Here is a 22,500-nt window from a genome sequence, read left to right on the forward strand (position 1 = left end):
AGAATCTAAATCCTCAAGTTGACTGTGTCTACATACAAGGTGAATGAGTCAGACAAGAGATAAAAAAGAAATTTAAAAAGAAACTTCTGAAAAACAAAATCCAACCTAAACTATACCAGGTAACTTAAAATATTTGTTACAATACCTAGAAAACTTCTAAACAGCTACCCTAAGAAAGTATTTTCCTAAGAAAACTATCCTAAAGAAGTATTTGTATACACAACATATATACACATAGTATATTAGCTGTAAAACTATTTGAAATGACCAAAAGAAAGAAACCATCTAGATGCCCACTACAAAGAGAAGGATTAAATCAATTACAAGTACAGCCATGCTACCAGTTAACAAGAATAAGACAGACCTCTGAAAAATATATCCAAGATGACACTTATGAGAAAAATAAGCTACAGAATAAATACTTATACCATGATTCCAGCTGTATGGGGAAAAAACAAACAAACCTAAACATACACTTATAAACACAAAGAAATGGTCTTGAATACTACCTTCCAAATGGATTATTCCTGATTAAAAAAGTAGCTATTTCTGGGAAGGGAGGTGTGTGAGATATCAAGGGAAAGTTTAATTTTATCACTTTATTTTCTCATTTTGTATTTAAAACAAAGTATTTTAACATGAGAATGTATTTATGTATTACTCATGTAATTTAAATAATTTTTTAAGATGAGAAAACAGGATGCTGGGTATGTAGAACTCGAGACACTCTTTTCATACCACTCAGCCTCTCCATCCCCACCCATTACCTTCTAATAAGACTTTTAGAGCAATGTCACAGAAAGACATGGCCTGCTGCTGCTGCTGCTAAGTCGCTTCAGTCGTGTCTGACTCTGTGTGATCCCATAGACGGCAGCCCACCAGGCTCCTCTGTCCCTGGGATTCTCCAGGCAAGAATACTGGAGTGGGTTGCCATTTCCCTCTCCAATGCATGAAAGTGAAAAGTAAAAGTGAAGTCGCTCAGTCGTGTCTGACTCTTAGCAACCCCATGGACTGTATACCAGGCTCCTCCATCCATGGGATTTTCCAGGCAAGAGTACTGGAGTGGAGGACATGGCCTGGATTAACACAGTTAGATCTGTACTTTAGAACCTAAATCCTCAATTTGAGGATTTAGACTTCCCAGACTTCTGTCTGAGAAGCAGACAGAACTGTAGAGAAAGATTTTCTCAGAAATATGCACTACTGCACCCACAGACTGAAGAGGGTCATTTCTAAATCACTCCTTCCCACCCACCCAGACGAGGCCATTTCTAAAGTTGAAAAACAAAATTCCTCAAATACATCTATAATGTTTTCTGAAATGGCATACATCAACCTTGTTTCAGGCTTAAATCAATTTGTAATATACATAAAGTAACATACAATCACATGTTGGGGTGGGCTGGTTTATTGACAAAGCAAACAAGTCCTACAAAACCACTATTCACCTGATCTTTCTTCTTCAGTTCTTCAACTTGTCGGAGCTGTTCAGAAGTTAGCACAATTTCCATTCGCTGCATATCCCTCATCAGCAAACGTTGAGACTCCAGGAACTGGTCATTGGCCTTCTGCCATGTGTGTTTCAACTGGTTGTGTTGTTGTCGCTCTTGCTCCAAGAGATGGCAAACTGTTTAGGAATCCCCCAATCAAAAACACTGATTTTTAATGGTAGGCAATTTCTTTAACATGGGCCTACCAAGCGAGGTCTGGCCAAATGTCTTCCAGTCTGGGATTCTGTCTCTGAAAAGAACCCAGGGCAAACTGCCGTAGATCAAGGCAGCTGTCCCCACACCACCCCTCTAAGCAGAGTCTCTCAGAGTGTGTTCCTAGGAAGAGGAACATGTGAAAAAAGATTTCTGTGCTCAGTAAGTTTCAGAAACTTTGGGTTAAAAACTTTTTTTTTTCTTAATGAAAATTTCTTTATTGAAGGACTTTGAACTCAAGGTCTTAGGTATATCTACGTTCCCTTATAAGGTGATACATAATATAATACCTCCCAAATTTATTTTACCAAAAAGTCCTTTCCACAATGCCACTCACATAATAAATGTTCTGGGGAATACATTTTGGGAAACATTGCTCTTACAGACAAATGCACAGTCACTACTCCTAATTTAATACATTCTGAATAAACTTGTTATCCAGGAAGCCTTCTTGGGCCCATTTAGTTTGACCTCTCAGGATAAGTCGAATCTTTGTAAATGCTTCTGTTATCAACATTCATCAGCTCAGCCATCTTCAGAAAAAGGGGTAGATGGTATCATCTATCAGCCCATCCACCCAATCATACAAGCCAGAAACCTGAAAGACGACTCATACTTCTGACTTCTCCTCACCCAACACATTCAACTGTGACAGAGGCCTATAGTAAGGCTACCTCCTGTTCAATATGACAGACATCTTCTGCCTTCTGCCTTAGATTCAGGACACAGACAATTACAACAGGGGTCCCTCCATTACTCTTCCTGCCACTTGTCTGGACCTCTCTATCCTACCTTCCACACTGCTGTAAAACTTAACTCTCTAGAAGGTAAAATTTAAAACCCTTCGGAAAAGCCAGACACAGAAGACACAAAATTGCTGCTTAATTTTTAACTATCTTTTCATGTAAATACTGTTTTTTGGTATGACTGCTTCAGTAGAAATTACTCTATCCCTTTACTCATTTTAGTGAAACTTCTCAGACATTTTCCCAGGCATATTAGGAAGGTTTGGTAGTCTTGCACTATTGCTGGAAGGGGTTGGGACATATAGGTTAAACAGAAATTCCTATTTCTTTTGGACACTCTTTCAGAGTTTGAGTGTCTTTTTGACTGCAGCAGCACTTTTGAAAAGCATTTTCTGAAAGCCAAAGACTCAAATTTTGGATTAATGTAATAATATCTTATAAAATAATTCTGTAAGTTTACATAATTTCAGTATCCCCACTATTTTGGGATAAAATACCCAATTTCCATGAATTTTTTATGAAAGAATATATTTTCCACGATCACAGTCCTAAATTTTCACATTAAAACATGCTACTAGTATAAGCTGCAACAAGATTTCATCCATTCAGATAAAAATTTAGATCTTTATTTTCACTAACCTTTAACTGAAATTTAGCATTTCCTTCAATTATAAAATATAGGCAACAAATCACAGTAAGTATAACAATACTCATGAATTGGTCACCAACAAGTCATAGATTCTACAGTTGTTGCAGATATCTCATTATTTATGCTCACCACACTTCAAAGTTACAGTAGTTATTAGACCTGGTACTGGACCTTGTTATTTAATGTACTGATAAAACAGTACATTTATTACTATACCATAAGTTTGCAGTTATTTATATTTTCCTGTTTTATAAGTCTTTTATAATTCTATATATTTTATGTATTAAAAACATTATTCTGAGAGGTCTTCACAAGACTGCCAAAGGAGTCTGTGACACAAAAAGTTTAAGAATCTCAGTTATATAAGATTCATTAGAAGAACTAAAGACAAATGTATATTTTAATGGGAAAGGATAAGCCTATTTCTCCTATCCTGAAAAAACAGAGTCAATTTTTGCATCACTCTGCTACTAGGTTAGCAAAATAAAAATTATCTCTTATAAACAGGGGTGTTAGTTAAGAACATCAGAATACACCACCTGCCCTCTCTGTCCCATTTTCACTTTTGCTAATTCCTCTCCATCAAAATAGGTCTGGGGCAAAGCAGTTTAAACAGAAATTTCCTATTCCCTGTCTGCCCAGAGCTTATGACCTGTGAGTTCTTACTGGGGACCTGGAGAAACAAGAAGCCACCAACAATCCAAATACCTTTTCAAACCAACTGTAAAGCTTAAACTGAATCACTAACATGTTGGACTGACAATACCAATTTTACTTACACAGTTCTCTTATTAGAGACTGAGAGTAAAAATATAAAGTGTATATATATATATATTTACCTTCATGCAATTCTTTCCGAAGTTTCTCAGCATCTTCCTGTAAAACGGATTTCTGAGTGTTCAAAACAGCTACATACATCTCTAGATCAGTCCTACAAGATTTCTCAGCCTCCAGATAATGATTCAGCTCTTTTACCTGAAAAAGATGCAATTCTATTAAACTAAAACTTCCAAAAGTTTCTACCTTAGGCACAATGTTCTGGAGGTGTCTTGAAAGAAAATTACATTTATATTTACATATATTTAAATTTACCACCAAGTTTACAAAACAAACACATACTTACTATAGAAAACTAGGAAAATAATATTTTCCCAGCTCAGTTGTGTCTGACTGTTTGCGACCCCATGGACTATACAGTCCATGGAGTTCTCCAGGCCAGAACACTGGAGTGGGTAGCTGTTCCCTTCTCCAGGGGATCTTCCCAACCCAGGGTTCGAACCCAGGTGTCCCACATTGTAGGAGGATTCTTTACCAGTTGAGGCACCAGGGAAGCCCAAGAATATTGGAGTGGGTAGCCTATCCTTTCTCCAGCAGATCTTCCTGACCCAGGGATCGAACAGGGGTCTCCTGCATTGCAGGAAGATTCTTCACCAACTGAGCTACCAGGGAAGCCCGGGAAAATAACATAATTGACAATAATTAATAGTAAGCATTATCCATGATCATCACCAAAGTAAATATGAAATTGAGATTACACATAACATCTTTGTACCTAGCTTTTACAAAGGTGGTTCCAATCTCTACTCCCTGAGCAATACACACGTGCTCATTTTATCACAAACTGAGTGAACCCAAGTTACCGTGGTTTTATTTTTTAATTTTGTTGTTTTTAATCAGTATATTTCCTAAATATAAAAATGGTGTCATACTCCTGCAAATTTGCTTTTCTTTGATTTCTGGCAAGGTAATTCCAGTTGCCTTAAATTTACAAAAAGGAGACATTTTCATAGGCATAAATTCATGAGAAGAAAAAAGGGGAAGTCATGACGGAAAAAATAAACTCATACCATAATAAACAGACACTTGAAGGCAAGTGCAGAGTACTTTTAAAAATCACATATTTTTTTAAGTGTCTTATTTCTATTAAATAATTAACTATAATATTCAAGTATTAACAATATAGTCTAATATCAGAAACAATATCAGTAACCAAAATAAATTGTAATCTTGCCCCATGTAAGAATCACTTGCTCTACCTTTCCTTACAAATTGTCCATCCTAAATTTTGGCTATGTAACTTTCACCTTTTTCAAATAGTTATGTCTCATTTCACTTTCAAGTTCATATTTATGCCTTTTATCTTCCCATTTCTCCAACTTGAAATAGCTGGCTGATCTGTTTTCCAGTACTCTTCACTCCTAGACCATTAGGTCACAGACTAAAATGATTATTTAAGCTGCCATCTAACGCTTTGCTGAAGGCTGTCAGCCAATCAGAAACGCATTAACCAAGCATGACAAAGGGCTGTCTTGTCATCAGGTACTTTCCCTATCACCTGGAGCAGCGGTAATTCAGTTGAGGGTAAAGGAAATTCAGTATGTCCAATATGTTACTGCTTTTCCATTAAAAAAAAATCAGTTTCACCGCTTTCTTTCCAGTTGCTATGCCTCATTTCTTTACCGTGTCTCACTGTATCATCTAGGACCACATAAGCGGTCTGAACAAAATCACTGAGGACGAGTTTCCTCATATTGCTCCTGTCATTAACAGTAAGGTTGCTAAACATTCACCATGATGTTTGAGGTTTGCTGAAGGTCTGATAAACAGCCCTTTATTTATTGTTACAGGGTGTTTAAATTTATCATATGCCTTTCTAAATCTAAGATGAATATATTACGTTTCTCCTATAATCTCTTTATGTGGTACACAAAAATAATAGGTTTTCTGGTGATATATCATCCTAAATTACTGGAAAGATCTCCCCTGCTTTTTTTTCTGGCCACACGCTGCACCAAGTGGCATGTGGAATATTAGTTCCCTGACCAGGGATCAAACCTGTGCCCCCAGCATTAGGAACACAGTTTTAACCACCAGACTACCAGGAAAGCCCCAGGAGGATCCCTTTTTGATCATGATGTCTTCTTTGCTCTTTTTTTTTTTTTTTTAGTTACTCTGCTGAAAAATTTTCTGTATTCTTAAATGAGATAGATCTACAATTTTTTGTTAATACTTTTTAGTGAGTTTGTTTCTAATGAAGTTATATAAGTCTCATAAAATGAGCTGAGGCTTTCCCTCTTTTTCTATTCTCTAACACAGTTGGTAAAATATAAGGATTCTTTTTCCAAGAGGTTTGAAAAAACTTGCCAGCAAAACTAATTGAGTCTAATGTCTTTTGGAGGAAAGGAAACAGGAGAAAAGGAGATTCCGACTATAAATTCACTTTCTTTAATAGGTATTAACTACATCGGCTTTCCTATTATACCTTGAGACAATAGTGGCTAATTATTTCTTATTAGAAAATTTCTCATCAATTTCTTACTTCATTTCAAATGTATTGCTGTGACACTGTTTATAGTATTTACTATTTTTAAGTCTCAACTGATTTGTAGTTATTTCCCTGCTTCATTTCTAATGGTTTAAGTCTTTTTGTCTTTTTTTCCTGATTAGTCTTACCAGGTTGACAAGTTTTTTCATTTTCTTACTTGTCTTTCCATTTTTTTTCCATTATATTTACATTCTCAATTTTCCTTTTGCTTTTCTATTTTACTAATTTCTGTTCTTATCTGCATTACTTCCTTCCATTCATATTGTTTGTACTACTGTTCTTTTTTTTAGATTCTTGAGTAAAAAATCAAATCACCCTAAATATTTTACAATTCCTTTTCCCATGAGTTAATTTTTTTCATTTCCAGACATTTTACCTTAACTATATTTTACTGTAAATAATAACCCCTGGTCAGAGATTTGGATTTGCATAACAAATCTGCAAAATAAAATGACTCTTTGTGACAATGAAAAGTATAATGTACCTAAAAATAAAAATACTTTATTCCATGCACTATCCTCTTAACTACTATGCTCTCAGTTCAGTTCAGTTCAGTCACTCAGTCGTGTCCAACTCTCCGCGACCCCATGAATCACAGCACGCCAGGCCTCCCTGTCCATCACCAACTCCCGAGTACACTCAAACTCATGTCCACAGAGTCGGTGATGGCATCCAGCCATCTCATTCTCCGTCGTCCCCTTCTCCTCCCGCCCCCAACCTTTCCCAGCATCAGAGTCTTTTCCAGTGAGTCAACTCGTCTCATGAGGTGGCCAAAGTATTATGCTCTACTACCATATAAAATAGTCTCTCCCTCTTTAAGGACAGGATTCTGTGCCTATCACATCTAAATTACTAACCCAGTTGCTCAAAACGCCTATATCCCTACTAATATTTTTTTTCTGTTTGCACTATCATTTGCTAAAGGACAGTTTAAATCGTCCACTATGATTATGAATAATTCTCCTTTTAATTGTCACTTTTTAGTTCACATATTTCAAAGCTATGTAAATGCATTCAAGTGTATGACTGTCGTACCTTATTGATGGATTATAAATTAGAAAGAATCCCTCTTTATCTCTATTCTTTTTTCTTTTCATCCTGCTTCATGAACGCTGTATCAACTTTCTTTTGATCAGAATTTACAAGGCATAGCTTTAAATATCTCTTTTTTTCAATACTACCTTGTAGTTTTATTTTAGGTATGTCTCTTACAAGCAATATAAATTTATATTACATTATAAATTTAAGATCCACTCTCTTTTAGTAGGTAATTATCAGCTTACACTTACTAGAACTACTGATACACACCCATTTCTACACTCCTACATTTTTTTCTACACTCCTATATAGTGCTTTTGATTACTACCTCTAAATTTTTTCTTTCCTATTTTTTAAATTAATTATTAAAATGTTTGACAATTCCTTTTCCCATGAGTTAATTTTTTTCCTTTTCAGACATTTTACTTTCACTACATTTTATTGTAAATAATTAATAACCTGTGGTCAGAGATTTGGATCTGCATAGCAACAAACCTTATTTTTTTTCTACTGGGTCTTTATAGCCAACAAATCCAGCTGTACTACAGTTACGTAATTTCTAAAAGATAGATTCTGTCAGGAAACAAAGTCACCTTTGAACAACTTATTTTCCTTCAAAACAAGTGATACTCATTTTGATAGGAAGATAAACACTGACTACATAATGAAGCAGCACAAGCAACACTATTGTCATTATTTTAAATATCCATAAAGGCAAAATCATCTCCAAGCATTTTCTTGCATTTTAAAGAAAGCAAGATTCTGACAATGCATAGCCTAAATTACAGTTTTTACTCCCTCGGTATTCTAATTTTGCTCAAAGCATAAGGGTAGAACTTTGGTTCCAAGCAAAAGGATTACAACTTTTCACAACCTTTGAGGCCTCCAGCTCTTTAATCTTGTCTTCAGCCTCTGTCAGTTTATCTTTCAAAGCTGCAATTTCTTTCTCCATAGGCATCACAACAGACCGAAGTTTTTCAGCATCCTCTTGGGCCTGTTAAAAAGAATTAAATGCCACATCTTACCAATTTATCACCTTTCTAAGAAATAATAGGTCTAGCAGACAGGGTATGAGCACTCACAAAACTGAACCATGTCTTACTCTTAAATGCTGCATTACTTTGAATGCCAAGTCATAATCACAGCTTTATCAAATATTTCATTTAGAATTCAGGAATAAGTAGGAAAATGGATTCACTATGACAAACTTGAATTTTTTATTTTGGAAAGTGCAAGCAGGTTTATTTAGATAGATTATACATTACACAGACAGAATGTGGTCGTCCCAGAAAGTGAGAGCAACCACAAATGTGACTTTTTAACTAGCTGAGTAACTGAGATGTGTATACATATATATAAACACATATATTAAATACTTTAATTTTTGTAATTCTGGTTATGAAATTAAATAACCCATAACCTCTTACAAATACAGAAAGGACTAATTTTCTAACATAAAAATAGAACATTTATTTCCTAAAATATTAGAAAATTATGTTTCTATAAAAGGGCTTCAACCTAAATTTTTAAACAGAATATTTATCATTTTACTTTTGACATCTAAATGAAACAAACTCAAAGAATAACCCCTAAAGCCATGGTGTTTACCATCCTTCATTCTCAAAAACACAGATTAAAAGCAAACATCCATAAACTAATAAATTGGTAAGAAACTTAATTTTCACTTTATACACACAAGTATATTTATACAGAAACAAAGACCAACTCAAAAAGTTCGCTTTTTCCCTTCTAGTGAAAATGAAAATTAATCTTATTCACTGAATTTAAACCAACCCAAGCTTATCCTAAAGTGCTTGTGATAGGGAAAATATTGCCTATGCAGAAACTTGAGTGAAGATTAAAAAAACAATTGATATCTCTCAAAAAAGAGTGACATACTATGTTTGCCAGTGCTTGCAAAGTCATTTCATCATTTATTTTATTTTGAATTAAGTCCTGTTAGGAAAACATATGTGAGCTTAAAATATCTTCAGTCAAGGCTAATTTGGGATGTTATAGAGGTCTGCTGATAAAACTCACCAGGGGAAAAAAAGAGAAAAGCAACAAAGAATTTAATACAGATTGAGTCATTTATTAAGGCAAAGATGACCTCACAATTCCAAGTGACACATATCAAAAAAAGAAACTTTTAAAGATGACTTTTTTAAATGACAGGTCATTAGGAACAAATCTAAGACACTATCACAGCCAAGAGAAACCTAAGAGTCATGACTGAATGTAATGTGGTATCCTGGATGTGATTTTGAAATGGAAAAAAAGGACTTGGATAAAAACTAATGAAATCTGAATACAAAGAAAGGACTTTAGTTAAAAATAATCAATATAGATTTATTAACTGTGACAAATGTACCATACTAATATTAAGATGTTAACAGGGGAAAGTGGGAGTAAAGGATATGGGAACTCTAGTATTTTCAGTTTTTTTATAAATCAAAAACTGTTCTAAAAAATAAAGTTTATTTTAAAAAATAAAAAAATTTTAAAAAGAATAAAAAGTGGACTGTGGAAATCATGATTAGGAATAATACTGTTGTTGTTATTGTTTAGTTGCTAAGTCGTGTCTGACTCTTTCACAACCCCATGGACATATAGCCCACTAGGCTCGTCTGTCCATGGCATTTCCCAGGCAAGAATACTGGAGTGGGTTGCCATTTCCTTCTCTAGGGGATTTTTTTGACCCAGGGATCAAATCCACATCTCTTACATTGGCAGGCAGACTGTTTACCACTGAGCCACCAGGGATGTCTCTTAAGAATATATTAGAAGAATGAAAACGAAAACTATCCTCATGTGAATGGTACTGTGGCTCAGAATAAAATATCTAATCATAGCATTAACTATGAATTCATCTCAAAAGACTTGAAAGAACTGAAGACTGTCTACTGTGGCTAACTATGGTAGATAACTGACTGACTAGTGATCGTGAAAACATTGTTAGATCCTCATGAAGAAGCTGAATTACAATCTTCTCCTGAAATAAGACAATGCAAATAACTATTCCTCAAGGTTCAGGCTTTTGTTCTGGGTGTTGGGTTCTCATATGATTTTTACATTATAAAAAAAATTAAATAAACTTCTAAATACATAAAAGTAGTCCTTGTATGAATGAAGATTATGGCTAATTCAACTGAAAATAAAAAATCAAATTCTAATTACTATCTTATATGAGATTTCAAATATACATATATATATAAATTAAGAAAGCAAAAGTTTCTACAATGGCCTACATGGGAAAAGAATTTAAATTTAAAAAGTGTATATCTGAATATGCATAACTAATTCACTCTACTGTATACCTGGAACTAATACAACATTGTATATCAACTATACACCAATAAAAATTTTTTAAAAATTGAAAAATAAAAGTTTACATAATCAAACTGGCCAGAAAGCTTTTTAAATTTTCTCAATGATAAAATATTCCATCTTCTATTTTAGTTGCTCTATTTTCAGACATCTACAGTAAAAATGTTCAAGCATAATATACAGTATATACATCACACTGGAACCACAGTATATTGAGAAAGAAGGAAAACTTAACACCTGTTCTCAAGCTTCAGTTGAGACCAAGCAACAACACTCATTCAAGCAATATTTACTAAGCACCTATGAGCGAGACACTACCCCTAAGCATTTAGGATACACAATAAACAAAAACTCCTACCCTCATGAAGCTCACATTCTAGTGAGGAGAAAAAGGCAGCAGACAGTAAACATATCAAATAGGAGAACTCTGTGTACATTATAAGGAAATAGGTGCAATAGAAAAAGAAAAATCAGAGTAAATCTGAGCAAGTTGTGGTAGGTGGGGGAGGGAGATGGGCAGGTTGCAATGTCAAATGGGGTGGTCAGGACAGGCCTCATGAGGTGGAAGCAAAGTGAGAGAGTTAGCCATACATAAATGTGGGGGAAGGTCGTCAAATTATTTAGTACTCTACTTAGGTCTGTGTCCAAATAATTTCTCTAACAGAAAACAAAACAGTAAAACTTCTATTACCGTAATAATATTAGTTAAAGCATTACCACAAACATATTTGGATTCAAATATTTCTACAGATGAATACATTCCTCCATACCTTTTTCATTTCATTTTCTAAATTTTCCTCCTCTTGACCTTCAGACAGCCTTCTCCTTAAATCAGCTATTTCCCTCTCTGCAGATTCTCGATACTGTGCCCACTGTGTTCGCTCCTGCTCCAGCCTAAGGTGGAACTGGTGCTCATAGTCACGAACTGTTTCTACAAAACATCACCAAATATTTCATGTCTAAGCATTCTGGAAAAAACGAGCTGGCACACTAAAATTTTAAAAGTAGTTATATAAAGAATGTAAGCAAGCCTAGTTTCTGGAAATCTTTTAATTCACTAAAAACATTAAACTAACATTTCCAGTTCTTACTACACATAGAAGTTTTCCTAAGGACTTTCAGTTCAGTCCAGTCGCTCAGTTGTGTCCGACTCTGCGACCCCATGAATCGCAGCACGCCAGGCCTCCCTATCCATCACCAACTCCCGGAGTTCACTCAAACTCATGTCCATCAAGTCGGTGATGCCATCCAGCCATCTCATTCTCTGTCATCCCCTTCTCCTCCCGCCCCCAATCCTTCCCAGCATCAGAGACTTTTCCAGTGAGTCAAGTCGTCACATGAGGTGGCCAAAGTATTGGAGTTTCAGCTTTAGCATCAGTCCTTCCAATGAACACCCAGGACTGATCTCCTTTAGAATGGACTGGTTGGATCTCCTTGCAGTCCAAGAGACTCTCAAGAGTCTTCTCCAGCACCACAGTTCAAAAGCATCAATTCTTCGGCGCTCAGCTTTCTTCACAGTCCAACTCTCACATCCATACATGACCACTGGAAAAATCATAGCCTTGACTAGACGGACCTTTGTCAGCAAACTAATGCCTCTACTTTTTAATATACTATCTAGGTTGGTTATAACTTTCCTTCCAAGGAGTAAACGTCTTTTAATTTCATGGCTGCAATCAGCATAAGGACTTTAAATCATCTCTCATCTTCAGAATAAACCTGTGTCACATATTATTTTATAGATGAGAAAAAGCTTAGGAAAGGTTAACTACTCTGGCCAATGTCTCAAAACTAGAAAGAAATAGAGACCTAAGACCAATTCTAAAATCTACATTCTTAGATAAAACTCTATGACTCCCAGGACAAACATAACATGTCACCCCAATATAACTACATATATGAAAGTATAAGAAAAGGGACATAATGTTTTACTATAACCCAAGATTCTAAAGTGAGACACAAATTCTATAGTCTCTATAAAATGACTATCTTCAACACAATCCTAAAACGTGATAAACACTGCTGGTTGTCCATAAATTTCCATTCTTTTTTCTTTCTTACTAATAAAACCCCAAATTTGTTCCAGAAGTCAGTAGCCCAATTTAAAATCTAGAATTTCTAGATGTCTTGGTAGCTATGTGTAACCAGAAACCTCTATTAACTGGGAAGGAGGGGGAATATGCTGAAGATTTCTAAAAAATTTTTGCTTTACTGAGGTGGACTGGAAAAGCGGTTATTTTTTTCAGCCTCAAAGTAAAATGAAGTTGAAAACTACATGCTAAGGATAAAGAAAGAGAAGAACTGAAGGAGCCTAGAACACTGATGACATCAGGAACCACTGTACCCACCCCTAGATTACCTACCTACGAACTTCTCCTGTGAGAAAATGAACTCTTATTTGGGCAAGCTGCATGGTGGGTTGTAACATGAGGTCCAGAGTAACCCCTAGATGACAGCCAAACACTTAGAAACAGTGCTAGTCTTACTTGCCTTCTTATACAGAGTACTAAGGCAACAATGACACATAACTGCAAAGACAGGGGGAAAAGTAACCACTATTTCACATTTATATTATTAACTAAACTAATTCCAGGAACCCAAAGATTTAGGAGGCAGCTTATTTCATTATCATTTTTTCAGAAATGCAAGAAGTAATTAAGTATGGGACCTCCCAGGTGGTGCTAACGGCTGACAGAGATTAAACCACTACTCTTCCTTTAGATCTGCAGTCACCAGCAAGAAGCTCATAAAGCCTATCCTAACTCATAGGGCACTCTACCTCACAGACTAAGTGAAAATTTCACATAAAAATCCAAATTTTTCTTTAAAACGTAAAAATATGGCAACACTGGACTTGATGGAACTATAAATAGTAACTTTACTCTTTGCATGGGAGTCTCTCTAGTTCAGCACGCTTCCTGTGCCCACACAGCTGCATTCATTGACATTACTGGCCTGTTTCCTATAAGAGAATCTGTTTTGAAGCCCTGCTTTAAATCTTATAATGAACTATAGTTTTCATTTGTAACACTCTCATCATAATTCTCCATCATTAAATTTGTTAAAGATACAGATGATATATTTGTTTATGATTTCATTGGCTTCCCTTTTATTTTGCATATGACAGTACATCTTAGAGACAATAATACATAAAGCCACAAATGAAACTCAGAATATATTTTAAGACCTTCTGCAAATGTTCTGAGTCATCAAAACCAGTTATCTTAGAAAATCATAAAATAAAATTGTCTTTGTCTTTACCTTTCATAACAGCCTGAAGTGAAGCAACTTCTTCTCTCCACTGTCTCTTCACTTCATCTATAGCTTCTTGCTTGGTATTCTCAGACACCGTGGCAATGGCCTTGATGTTTTCCATCTCTGCTTGGGCTTCCCACAACTGTGTCCGAAGATGTCCCAAATCATCTTGTGCAGCTTGTAAAACTGCATTTTGCCTCTTCAGATCCTCTGGGGCAAAAAAGTAAAAGACTTACCATTAATGAAAAGTTCACCTTTATCAGGCTGACATTCCAACAAAGAAATAAAGCATTAAGTTTATAATGTTAACATTCCAATGAAGAAATTAAGCATTACATTTTTAAATGTTGACTAGGAAATGAAATCATTTTAATAATTAAGGTAAGATATAAAGTATGCTGGGTTTCACAAATCAATTAATTATTAACTATGTAACCAAAGAGTGATTAAAGCCATACTTTTAGAGCTAAACTGAGGCTCTTCCACTTACTGGCTAAATAAACTTATTTAAACTCTGGCCTCAATTTCCACATCTACAAAACTGGAATAAAAATAACCACCTCAGAAAGTTGTTTTAATGGTAAAACAATTTATTGAAACACAATTCAAGAGATGGTTGCAGACTTCCCTGGTGGAAAAGAGAAATGAAAGCCAGAGTACATGGCAGTTACTAAGTTAAGGCTTTTTTAAAGTAGGGATAAATTTTTCAGGACTCCTTTACTACAATTCCCTTGTGGCTCAGCTAGTAAAGAAACCGCCTGCAGTGCAGAAGACCTGGGTTCGATCCTTGGGTTGGGAAGATCCGCTGGTGAATGCAAGGGCTACCCACTCTAGTATTCTGGCCTGGAGAATTCCACGGACTGTATGTAGTTCATGGAGTCATAGAGAGTCAGACATGACTGATCGACTTTCATTTACTACATCTTAAATATAAAGTTGATCTGATGTGCCTACTACACGATTTAAGCCTAAATAGCACAACTGTTTGCCCAAACTGACTTCAAAAAAAGATGAACAACAGTATATGTGGGTGTTTTCTTACACCAAACCACTTTTTCATTTTTTTAAAGTCCTTGTCTGTATCATGAATAGAAAATGGTGAGTTTTCATCAATAGTTCCTCATTAACAGAAAGGTTGAACATCTCTTCATATATTTATTAGTGATGTATTTCCTCTTTGGTAATATATTTTACCCATGATTTCTGATGAATTTTTCTTCTAATTTTGGATAATATTTTACATATACTGGATATTAGTCTTATTTTATCTTACAAAACTTTTCCCAGTCTGCTGTTGTCTGTCTCAACTTTTTTTTATGTCTTCTGTCATCTAAATGTTATAAAAAATATTTATGCAGAAGAACTTTTCATCTTTGCAAAATCATCAATTGCCTTTACAGAGCACAGTAACTACCTCAACCAGTGGAAAAATAATTTAAGATCCAAGACTACCACTAACCTGCTGTGTAACTTTAAGGGAATCACACAGCCCTCAAGCCAGAATAACGGGAACACTTGTCTGCATAAACGTCTAAGTACTTGGAAAAATCAAATAGATAAATCAGTTATAGAACTTTTAAATGTTGTAAAGATATTCAACATTATCAAACAACCATAAGAATTGACTAACAATTTGGTAGTTCAAGTAACAGGTAAAAAACTAGTCATACTAATTTTAAGTGAAGTCATTTAAGAAATCTGTACTCTCTCAACATCAGTTTCACATCATTTTGTCACCACTATTAAAATATTTTGAAACATTAGCCAGAGGCAGGTATAAGAACATTAGCTGCAGAAAGTAACTATCTAAAGTATCCTGAAGGCAAGCTGGATATCTAAGAAACAGGGGTAGGTGTGTGACTGGGAATAACCCAGAAACTTGAGTAAAGACATAAACACGTGAAACCACTGAAGGTGTGTGTATGTGGGTGTGTGTATCAACGCTTTAAGTGCTATTTCATAAAATGTGAAAGAAAAAGCATTATTTCTGGAATAGCTTATTAATTTCTGAGAAATTAATACAATTCTGTCAAGGCTCCAGTTTATATACTTAACACCGCCTCATGCTAATTATCCCCGCTACTTCTGACTTACCAAAAATTCACTATCATGTTGTCACTATGAATAGAAAAACTTCAAATAAATATTAAACCTAAATACAAATTTTGGCATGTTTCCTCATAGTTAAAAACAGTGTAGAGATCCTGGAGGAAGAGCAGATCAAATTTCATTCCTGATTTACTTTGTAAATATTTAGATAAGACATAGGTTATTTATTCAGTTCAGTTCAGTTCAGTTGCTCAGTCATGTCCGACTCTTTGCGACCTCATGAATCACAGCACGCCAGGCCTCCCTGTCCATCACCAACTCCCGGAGTTCACTCAAACTCATGTCCATCGAGTCGGTGATGCCATCCAGTCATCTCATTCTCTGTCGTCCCCTTCTCCTCCCGCCCCCAACCCTTCCCAGCATCAGTCTTTTCCAGTGAGTCAACTCTTCGCATGAGGTGGCCAAAGTATTGCAGTTTCAGCTTTAGCATCAGTCCTTCCAATGAACACCCAGGATTGATATCCTCTAGAATGGACTGGTTGGATCTCCTTGCAGTCCAAGGGACTCTCAAGAGTCTTCTCCAGCACCACAGTTCAAAAGCATCAATTCTTCGGCGCTCAGCTTTCTTCACAGTCCAACTCTCACATCCATACATGACCACGGAAAAAACCACAGCCTTGACTAGACGGACCTTGGTTGGCAAAGTAATGTCTCTGCTTTTTAATATGCTGTCTAGGTTGGTCACAACGTTCCTTCCAAGGAGTAAGCGTCTTTTAATTTCATGGCTGCAATCAGCATCTGCAGTGATCTTGGGGCCCAAAAAAATAAAGTCTGACACTGTTTCCACTGTTTTCCCATCTATTTCCCATGAAGTGATGGGATCAGATGCCATGATCTTCGTTTTCTGAATGTTGAGCTTCAAGCCAACCTTTTCACTCTCCTCTTTCACTTTCATCAAGAGGCTTTTGAGTTCCTCTTCACTTTCTGCCATAAGGGTGGTGTCATCTGCATATCTGAGGTTATTGATTATATATGATATATAATATATACAGTAAATATATAGTATGTGTATATTTAAACCAGGAAACAAACAGAACTTAAAAAATTTTTTGTAACAAAGCATTTCAAATATGGTAGCTGACAGCACAAGTTATTAATAAAGAACAATTTCTTTTGCATATATAATTATGAAGATTTTCAAACAAACTCAAAAGAGTATTGTATTACAACAATCTTCCACATACCTATCACCAATTATCAAGATTTTGACATTCTTTTTTTAAAAGTAAGTCTCAGAAACTGTATTACATCATCTAACACACTACACATGCATCTCTAAAAACATGGGTAATTTCTTATATAAACAGTGTCACTGTCACACCTAACAACTGCTTGATATAATCTTATACTCAATCGTAGTGAAATTTCTCCAACTGCCACAAAAATGTCTTTTTGAAAATTTGTTTGGATTAGGACCTAAACAAGACACTTCATTTGATGATACTAATACATTATAAAATATTTCATAGAAACAAGTATAAAGAATTCTATAATGTATACCTATTACTTAGCTTAATAATTTTTTATATTATTGCTCCATCTGCTTCAATTTCTTTTTAACCTTAAGAAATAAAACATTACAAATACACTATTCAGAGGTAACAGTGATCAGAAATTTGGAGCTATTACCACCATGTATTTTACATTTTTATGCTGCCAGTTTTTAAACCTTAATGCTCTTGTAACACAGTATTCTACTACAAATACCTCACATCTCTCAGTTTTTGAGACTGCTAATACATGCAACTACCTCATTTATTAATTGCAATACCACAGTATGAATAGATCAGCTATTACAGTTCATGGGCATTCAGGTGTGAGCCAGGAATCTACTTTTTCTATACAGATCTTCCCCTTGTTCTAAACCCTTGCCCTAGTCTCCCCAATTTTATAATGCTATGTCATATATCAAATTTCCACATATGAGTCTGATTATGAAGCCTCTGTTCTATAAATATGGCCTATTTGTCTATTCTCATACCAATAATAAACTGTTTAATACAGCATTATTTATAACATTTAGCCTACTTTTACATATGCCTAACATTTCCCACAGTAAATAATTTTAAAAGCCCATCACAGTTTTCAATAAAGTGGGGGGACGGACCTGCATTCCCAGATATTAAAATGATCATTAAAGCCTCGTGTACCAATCATTCAGACCCTGTCACCATACGGCCACAGGCAATCTTGTCCCAACCACCAGTTTGCATTCTACAACTTACTATTTTGAGGTAAGTACCAGATTTTTTTTTAATTAATAAACTTTACTTTTAACAGCAATGTTGGGTTCATAGCAAAACTGAGCAGAAAAGTACTGAGTTCCCCTAAATGCCTTGCCCCCTCAGGTACAACTTTCTGTACTGTTAACATCCCCCACCACAGCAGTACATTTATTGCAATCTCTGAACTTACAATGGCACATCCTTACCAGCTGAAGTCCACAGTTTACATTAGGATATTGTATGATGACATGGAGCCACCACTCTTTATCATACAGAAAAGTTTTACTGCCCTAAAAATGCTTAGTCATTTCTCCTATCCTCCTAACCTCTGGCAACCACTTAGCTTTTTTCTTTTTTTTTTTTTTTACTGTCTCCATAGTTTTGCCTTTTCCAGAAACTCGCACACATTGTCATTTCAGGTTGGCTTCTTCCACTTGCTAATAAACATTCAATTCCTCTATGAATTTTTACTTGAGTGCTCATTTCCTTTTCACACTGAATAATATTCCACTGTATCAGTGTACTGGCTCATCTACTGAAGGACAGCTTGGTGGCTTCCACGTTTGGGCAATTATGAATAAAGTTGCTATAAACATCTCTATGCAGGTTTTGCATGGACGTACATTTTCAATTCGTTCAGGTAAATACCAAGGAGCAAAACAGCTGAATCATATGCTAAGAGTATGTTTAGTTTTATAAGAAACTGTCAAACTGCCTTCCGAAGTGGCTGTACCATTCTGCATTCCCATCAGCAACGAATGAAAGTTCCTGTGGCTCTACCTCAGTAGCTTTGGGTGTTGTCAGTGTTTTATATTTGAGCCATTTTAATAGGTGTGCAGTGATCGCTCATTGCTTTAATATATGCATAGACTTCTGCAACCATAACCACAATCAACTTTGGAACATTTTAATCACCCCATAAAGAAATCCAGTACTCTTTATCACTTCCCCAACCCTCTAACTCTGCAGTTCTAGGCAACCACTAATCTACTTTCTATCCCTCAGTTCAGTTCAGTCGCTCAGTCATGTCCGACTCTTTGCAACCCCATGAACTGCAGCACACCAGGCTTCCCTGCCTATCACCAACTCCCGGAGCTTGCTCAAACTCATGTCCATCAAGTCAGTAATGCCATCCAACCATCTCGTCCTCTGCTATCCCCTTCTCCTCCTGCCTTCAATCATGCCTAGCATCAGGGTCTTTACCAGTGAGTCAGTTCTACGCATAGGTGGCCAAAGTATTGGAGTTTCAGCTTCAGTCCTTCCAAAAATATTCAGGACTGATTTCCTTTAGGATGGACTAGTTGGATCTCCTTACAGTCCAAGGTACTCTCAACAGTCTTCTCCACCACCACAGTTCAAAAGCATTAGTTCTTCGGCCCTCAGCTTTCTTTATAGTCCAACTCTCACATCCATATATGACTAATGGAAAAACCAGAGCTTTGACTAGATGGACCTTTGCTGCTAAAGTAATGGCTCTGCTTTTTAATATGCTGCTGCTGCTAAGTCACTTCAGTCGTGTCCGACTCTGTGTGACCCCATAGATGGAAGCCCACGAGGCTCCCCCTTCCCTGGGATTCTCCAGGCAAGAACACTGGAGTGGGTTGCCATTTCCTTCTCCATTTAATATGCTACCTCCTTTTAATTTCATGGCTGTAGTCACTGAGTGATTTTGGAGCCCAAGAAAATAAAGTTTATTACTGCTTCCATTGTTTCCCCACCTATTTGTCATGAATTGATGGGACCAGATGCCATGATCTTCATTTTTTGAATGCTGAGTTTTAAGCCACCTTTTTCACTCTCCTCTTTCACTTTCATCAAGAGGCTCTTTAGTTCCTTTTCACTTTCTTTCTACTATCCCTATCTATCACCTATTCTGAACATTTCATATAAATGGAACCATACATGCTTGTGACTAGCTTCTGTCACTTAGCATAATTCTTTTAAAGTTCATCTATGTTGTAATATAAGTACTTCAATTTTTTATGGAGAAAAACAAAAACTGTTAATTCACATATTAGTTGGTGGATATCTGGGTTGTTTCTGACTTTTTGACTACTATGAATAATGCTGCTATGGAAATTCACATACAAGTTTATGTATGGACACGTTTTCCCTTCTCTTGTATAAACCTAGGAATGGAATTGTTGGTCAAATGGTAACTCTTATGTTTAACCATCTGAGAAACCGAAAGGCTATTTTACAGTTACTAGACCATTTAACATTCCTGTGGCTCAGACGGTAAAGAAATCACCTGCAATGCAGGAGACCTGGGTTCAATCCCTGGGGTGGGAAGATCCCCTGTAGAAAGAAATGGCAACCCACTCCAGCATTCTTGCCTGGGAAATCCCATGGACAGAGGGGCCTAGCAGGCTATTGTCCATGGGATCACAAAAGAGTTGGACGTGGCTTAGTGACTAAACAACAACAAAGATAACTATCTACGGGGTTTTTGTGATGCCCTTTATCAGGTGGAAGTTTCCTTCAACTACTAGTCTGGAGTTTTTATCATAAAAGGGTGTTGAACTATGTCAAATGCTTTAGAGAAGATCATATTTTGTTTTTTATCCTAATAAAGTGGTACATTACATTAACTGATTCTCACGTGCTGAACCAACTTTATATTGTTAGGATAAATACTGTTTAGTCATGCATGGAATTTTTTAAAATTTATTTTTTAATTGAAGGATAATTGCTTTACAGAATTTTTATGTTTTCTGTCAAATCTCAACATGAATCAGCCATATACATACATATATCCCTCTCCTCTTGAACGCCCCATCCCACCCCTCTAGGTTGATACAGAGCCTCTGTTTTGAATTTCCTGAGACACAAAGCACATTCCCATTGGCTATCTATTTTACATATGGCAATGTAAGTTTCCATGTTACTCTCTCCATACATCTCACCCTCTCCTCCCCTCTCCCCATGTCCATAAGTCTGTTCTCTACGTCTGTTTCTCTATTGCTGCCCTGTGTAGTTCTTTTTATGTGCTGCTGAAGTTGGCTTGCTAGTACTTTGCTGAGGATTTTTGCAGCTATATTGGGATACTGGTCTGTAATTTCTTGGTTTTGCTTTCTGATTGTGATGTCCATATTGTTTTGATATCAGGATAATACTAGCCTCTTAAAATGAGTATGCAAGTGCTTCTGTCTACTGTGCATGCTCAGTTGCTTCAGTCGTGTCCGACTCTGCGACCACATAAAACTGTAGCCCACCAGGCTCTTCTGTCCACGGATTCTCTAGCAAGAAAACTGGAGTGGGTTGCCATTTCCTTCTCCAGGGGATCTTCCCAACCCAGGGATCAAAACCATATATCTTATGTCTCCTATGTCTCCTGCATTGGCAGGCGAGTTCTTTACCTCTAGTGCCACTTGGGAAGCCCCTCTTCTACTCTAATATCACTTCATGGCAAATAGATGGGGAAACAATGACAGACTTTATTTTTGGGGGGCTCCAAAATCACTGCAGATGGTGGCTGCAGCCATGAAATTAAAGGATGCTTGCTCCTTGAAAGGAAAGCTATGACAAACCTAGACAGTATGTTAAAAAGCAGAAACATTACTTTGCTGACAAAGGTTTGTCTAGTCAAAGCTATGGTTTTTCCAGTAGTCATATATGGATGTGAGAGTTGGACTATCAAGAAAGTTGAATGCTGAAGAACTGATGCTTTTGAATTGTGGTGTTGGGGAAAACTCTTGAGAGTCCATTGGACTGCAAGGAGATCAAACCCGTCAATCCTAAAGGAAATCAACCCTGAATACTCACTGGAAGGACTGAAGCTGAAGCTCCAAGATTTTGGCCACCTGATGCGAAGAACTGACTCACTGGAAAAGACCCTGATGCTGGGAAAGATTGAAGGCAGGAGGAGAAGGGGATAGCAGAGGAAGAGATGGTTGGATGGCATCACTGACTTGATGGACATGAGTTTGAGCAAGCTCCGGGAGTTGGTGATAGGCAGAGAAGCCTGGCATGATGCAATCCATGGGGTCGCAAAGAGTCGGACATGACTGAATGACTGAACTGAACATATATACATATATAGGCAGCACCGGGTCTTAGCTGCAGCAAGCAGTATCTTTTGGTTGTGGCATGCAGGATCTAGTTCCCTCATCAGGATCAAGCC

General features: G+C 36.4%; 1 protein-coding gene across 3 annotated transcripts in view; it reads right to left on the reverse strand.

Moving 5' to 3' along the window:
* The window catches only part of RABEP1 (rabaptin, RAB GTPase binding effector protein 1), a 91,911-nt gene that overhangs the window by 32,792 nt on the left and 36,619 nt on the right, over positions 1-22,500 (reverse strand). For all 3 annotated transcript variants that reach the window (XM_055404305.2, XM_055404284.2, XM_055404294.2), the window contains 5 exons: positions 14,050-14,253; positions 11,559-11,719; positions 8,336-8,455; positions 3,938-4,073; positions 1,449-1,627 (listed from right to left, as the gene is read on the reverse strand). In XM_055404305.2, coding sequence (XP_055260280.1) covers positions 1,449-1,627; positions 3,938-4,073; positions 8,336-8,455; positions 11,559-11,719; positions 14,050-14,253 — 800 coding nt within the window. The remainder of the gene's footprint in view (positions 1-1,448; positions 1,628-3,937; positions 4,074-8,335; positions 8,456-11,558; positions 11,720-14,049; positions 14,254-22,500) is intronic.

Source organism: Moschus berezovskii, chromosome 20 (assembly GCF_049115385.1).
Source record: "Moschus berezovskii isolate FMDL1 chromosome 20, NW_MosBer_1.0, whole genome shotgun sequence".
NCBI lineage: Eukaryota > Metazoa > Chordata > Mammalia > Artiodactyla > Moschidae > Moschus > Moschus berezovskii.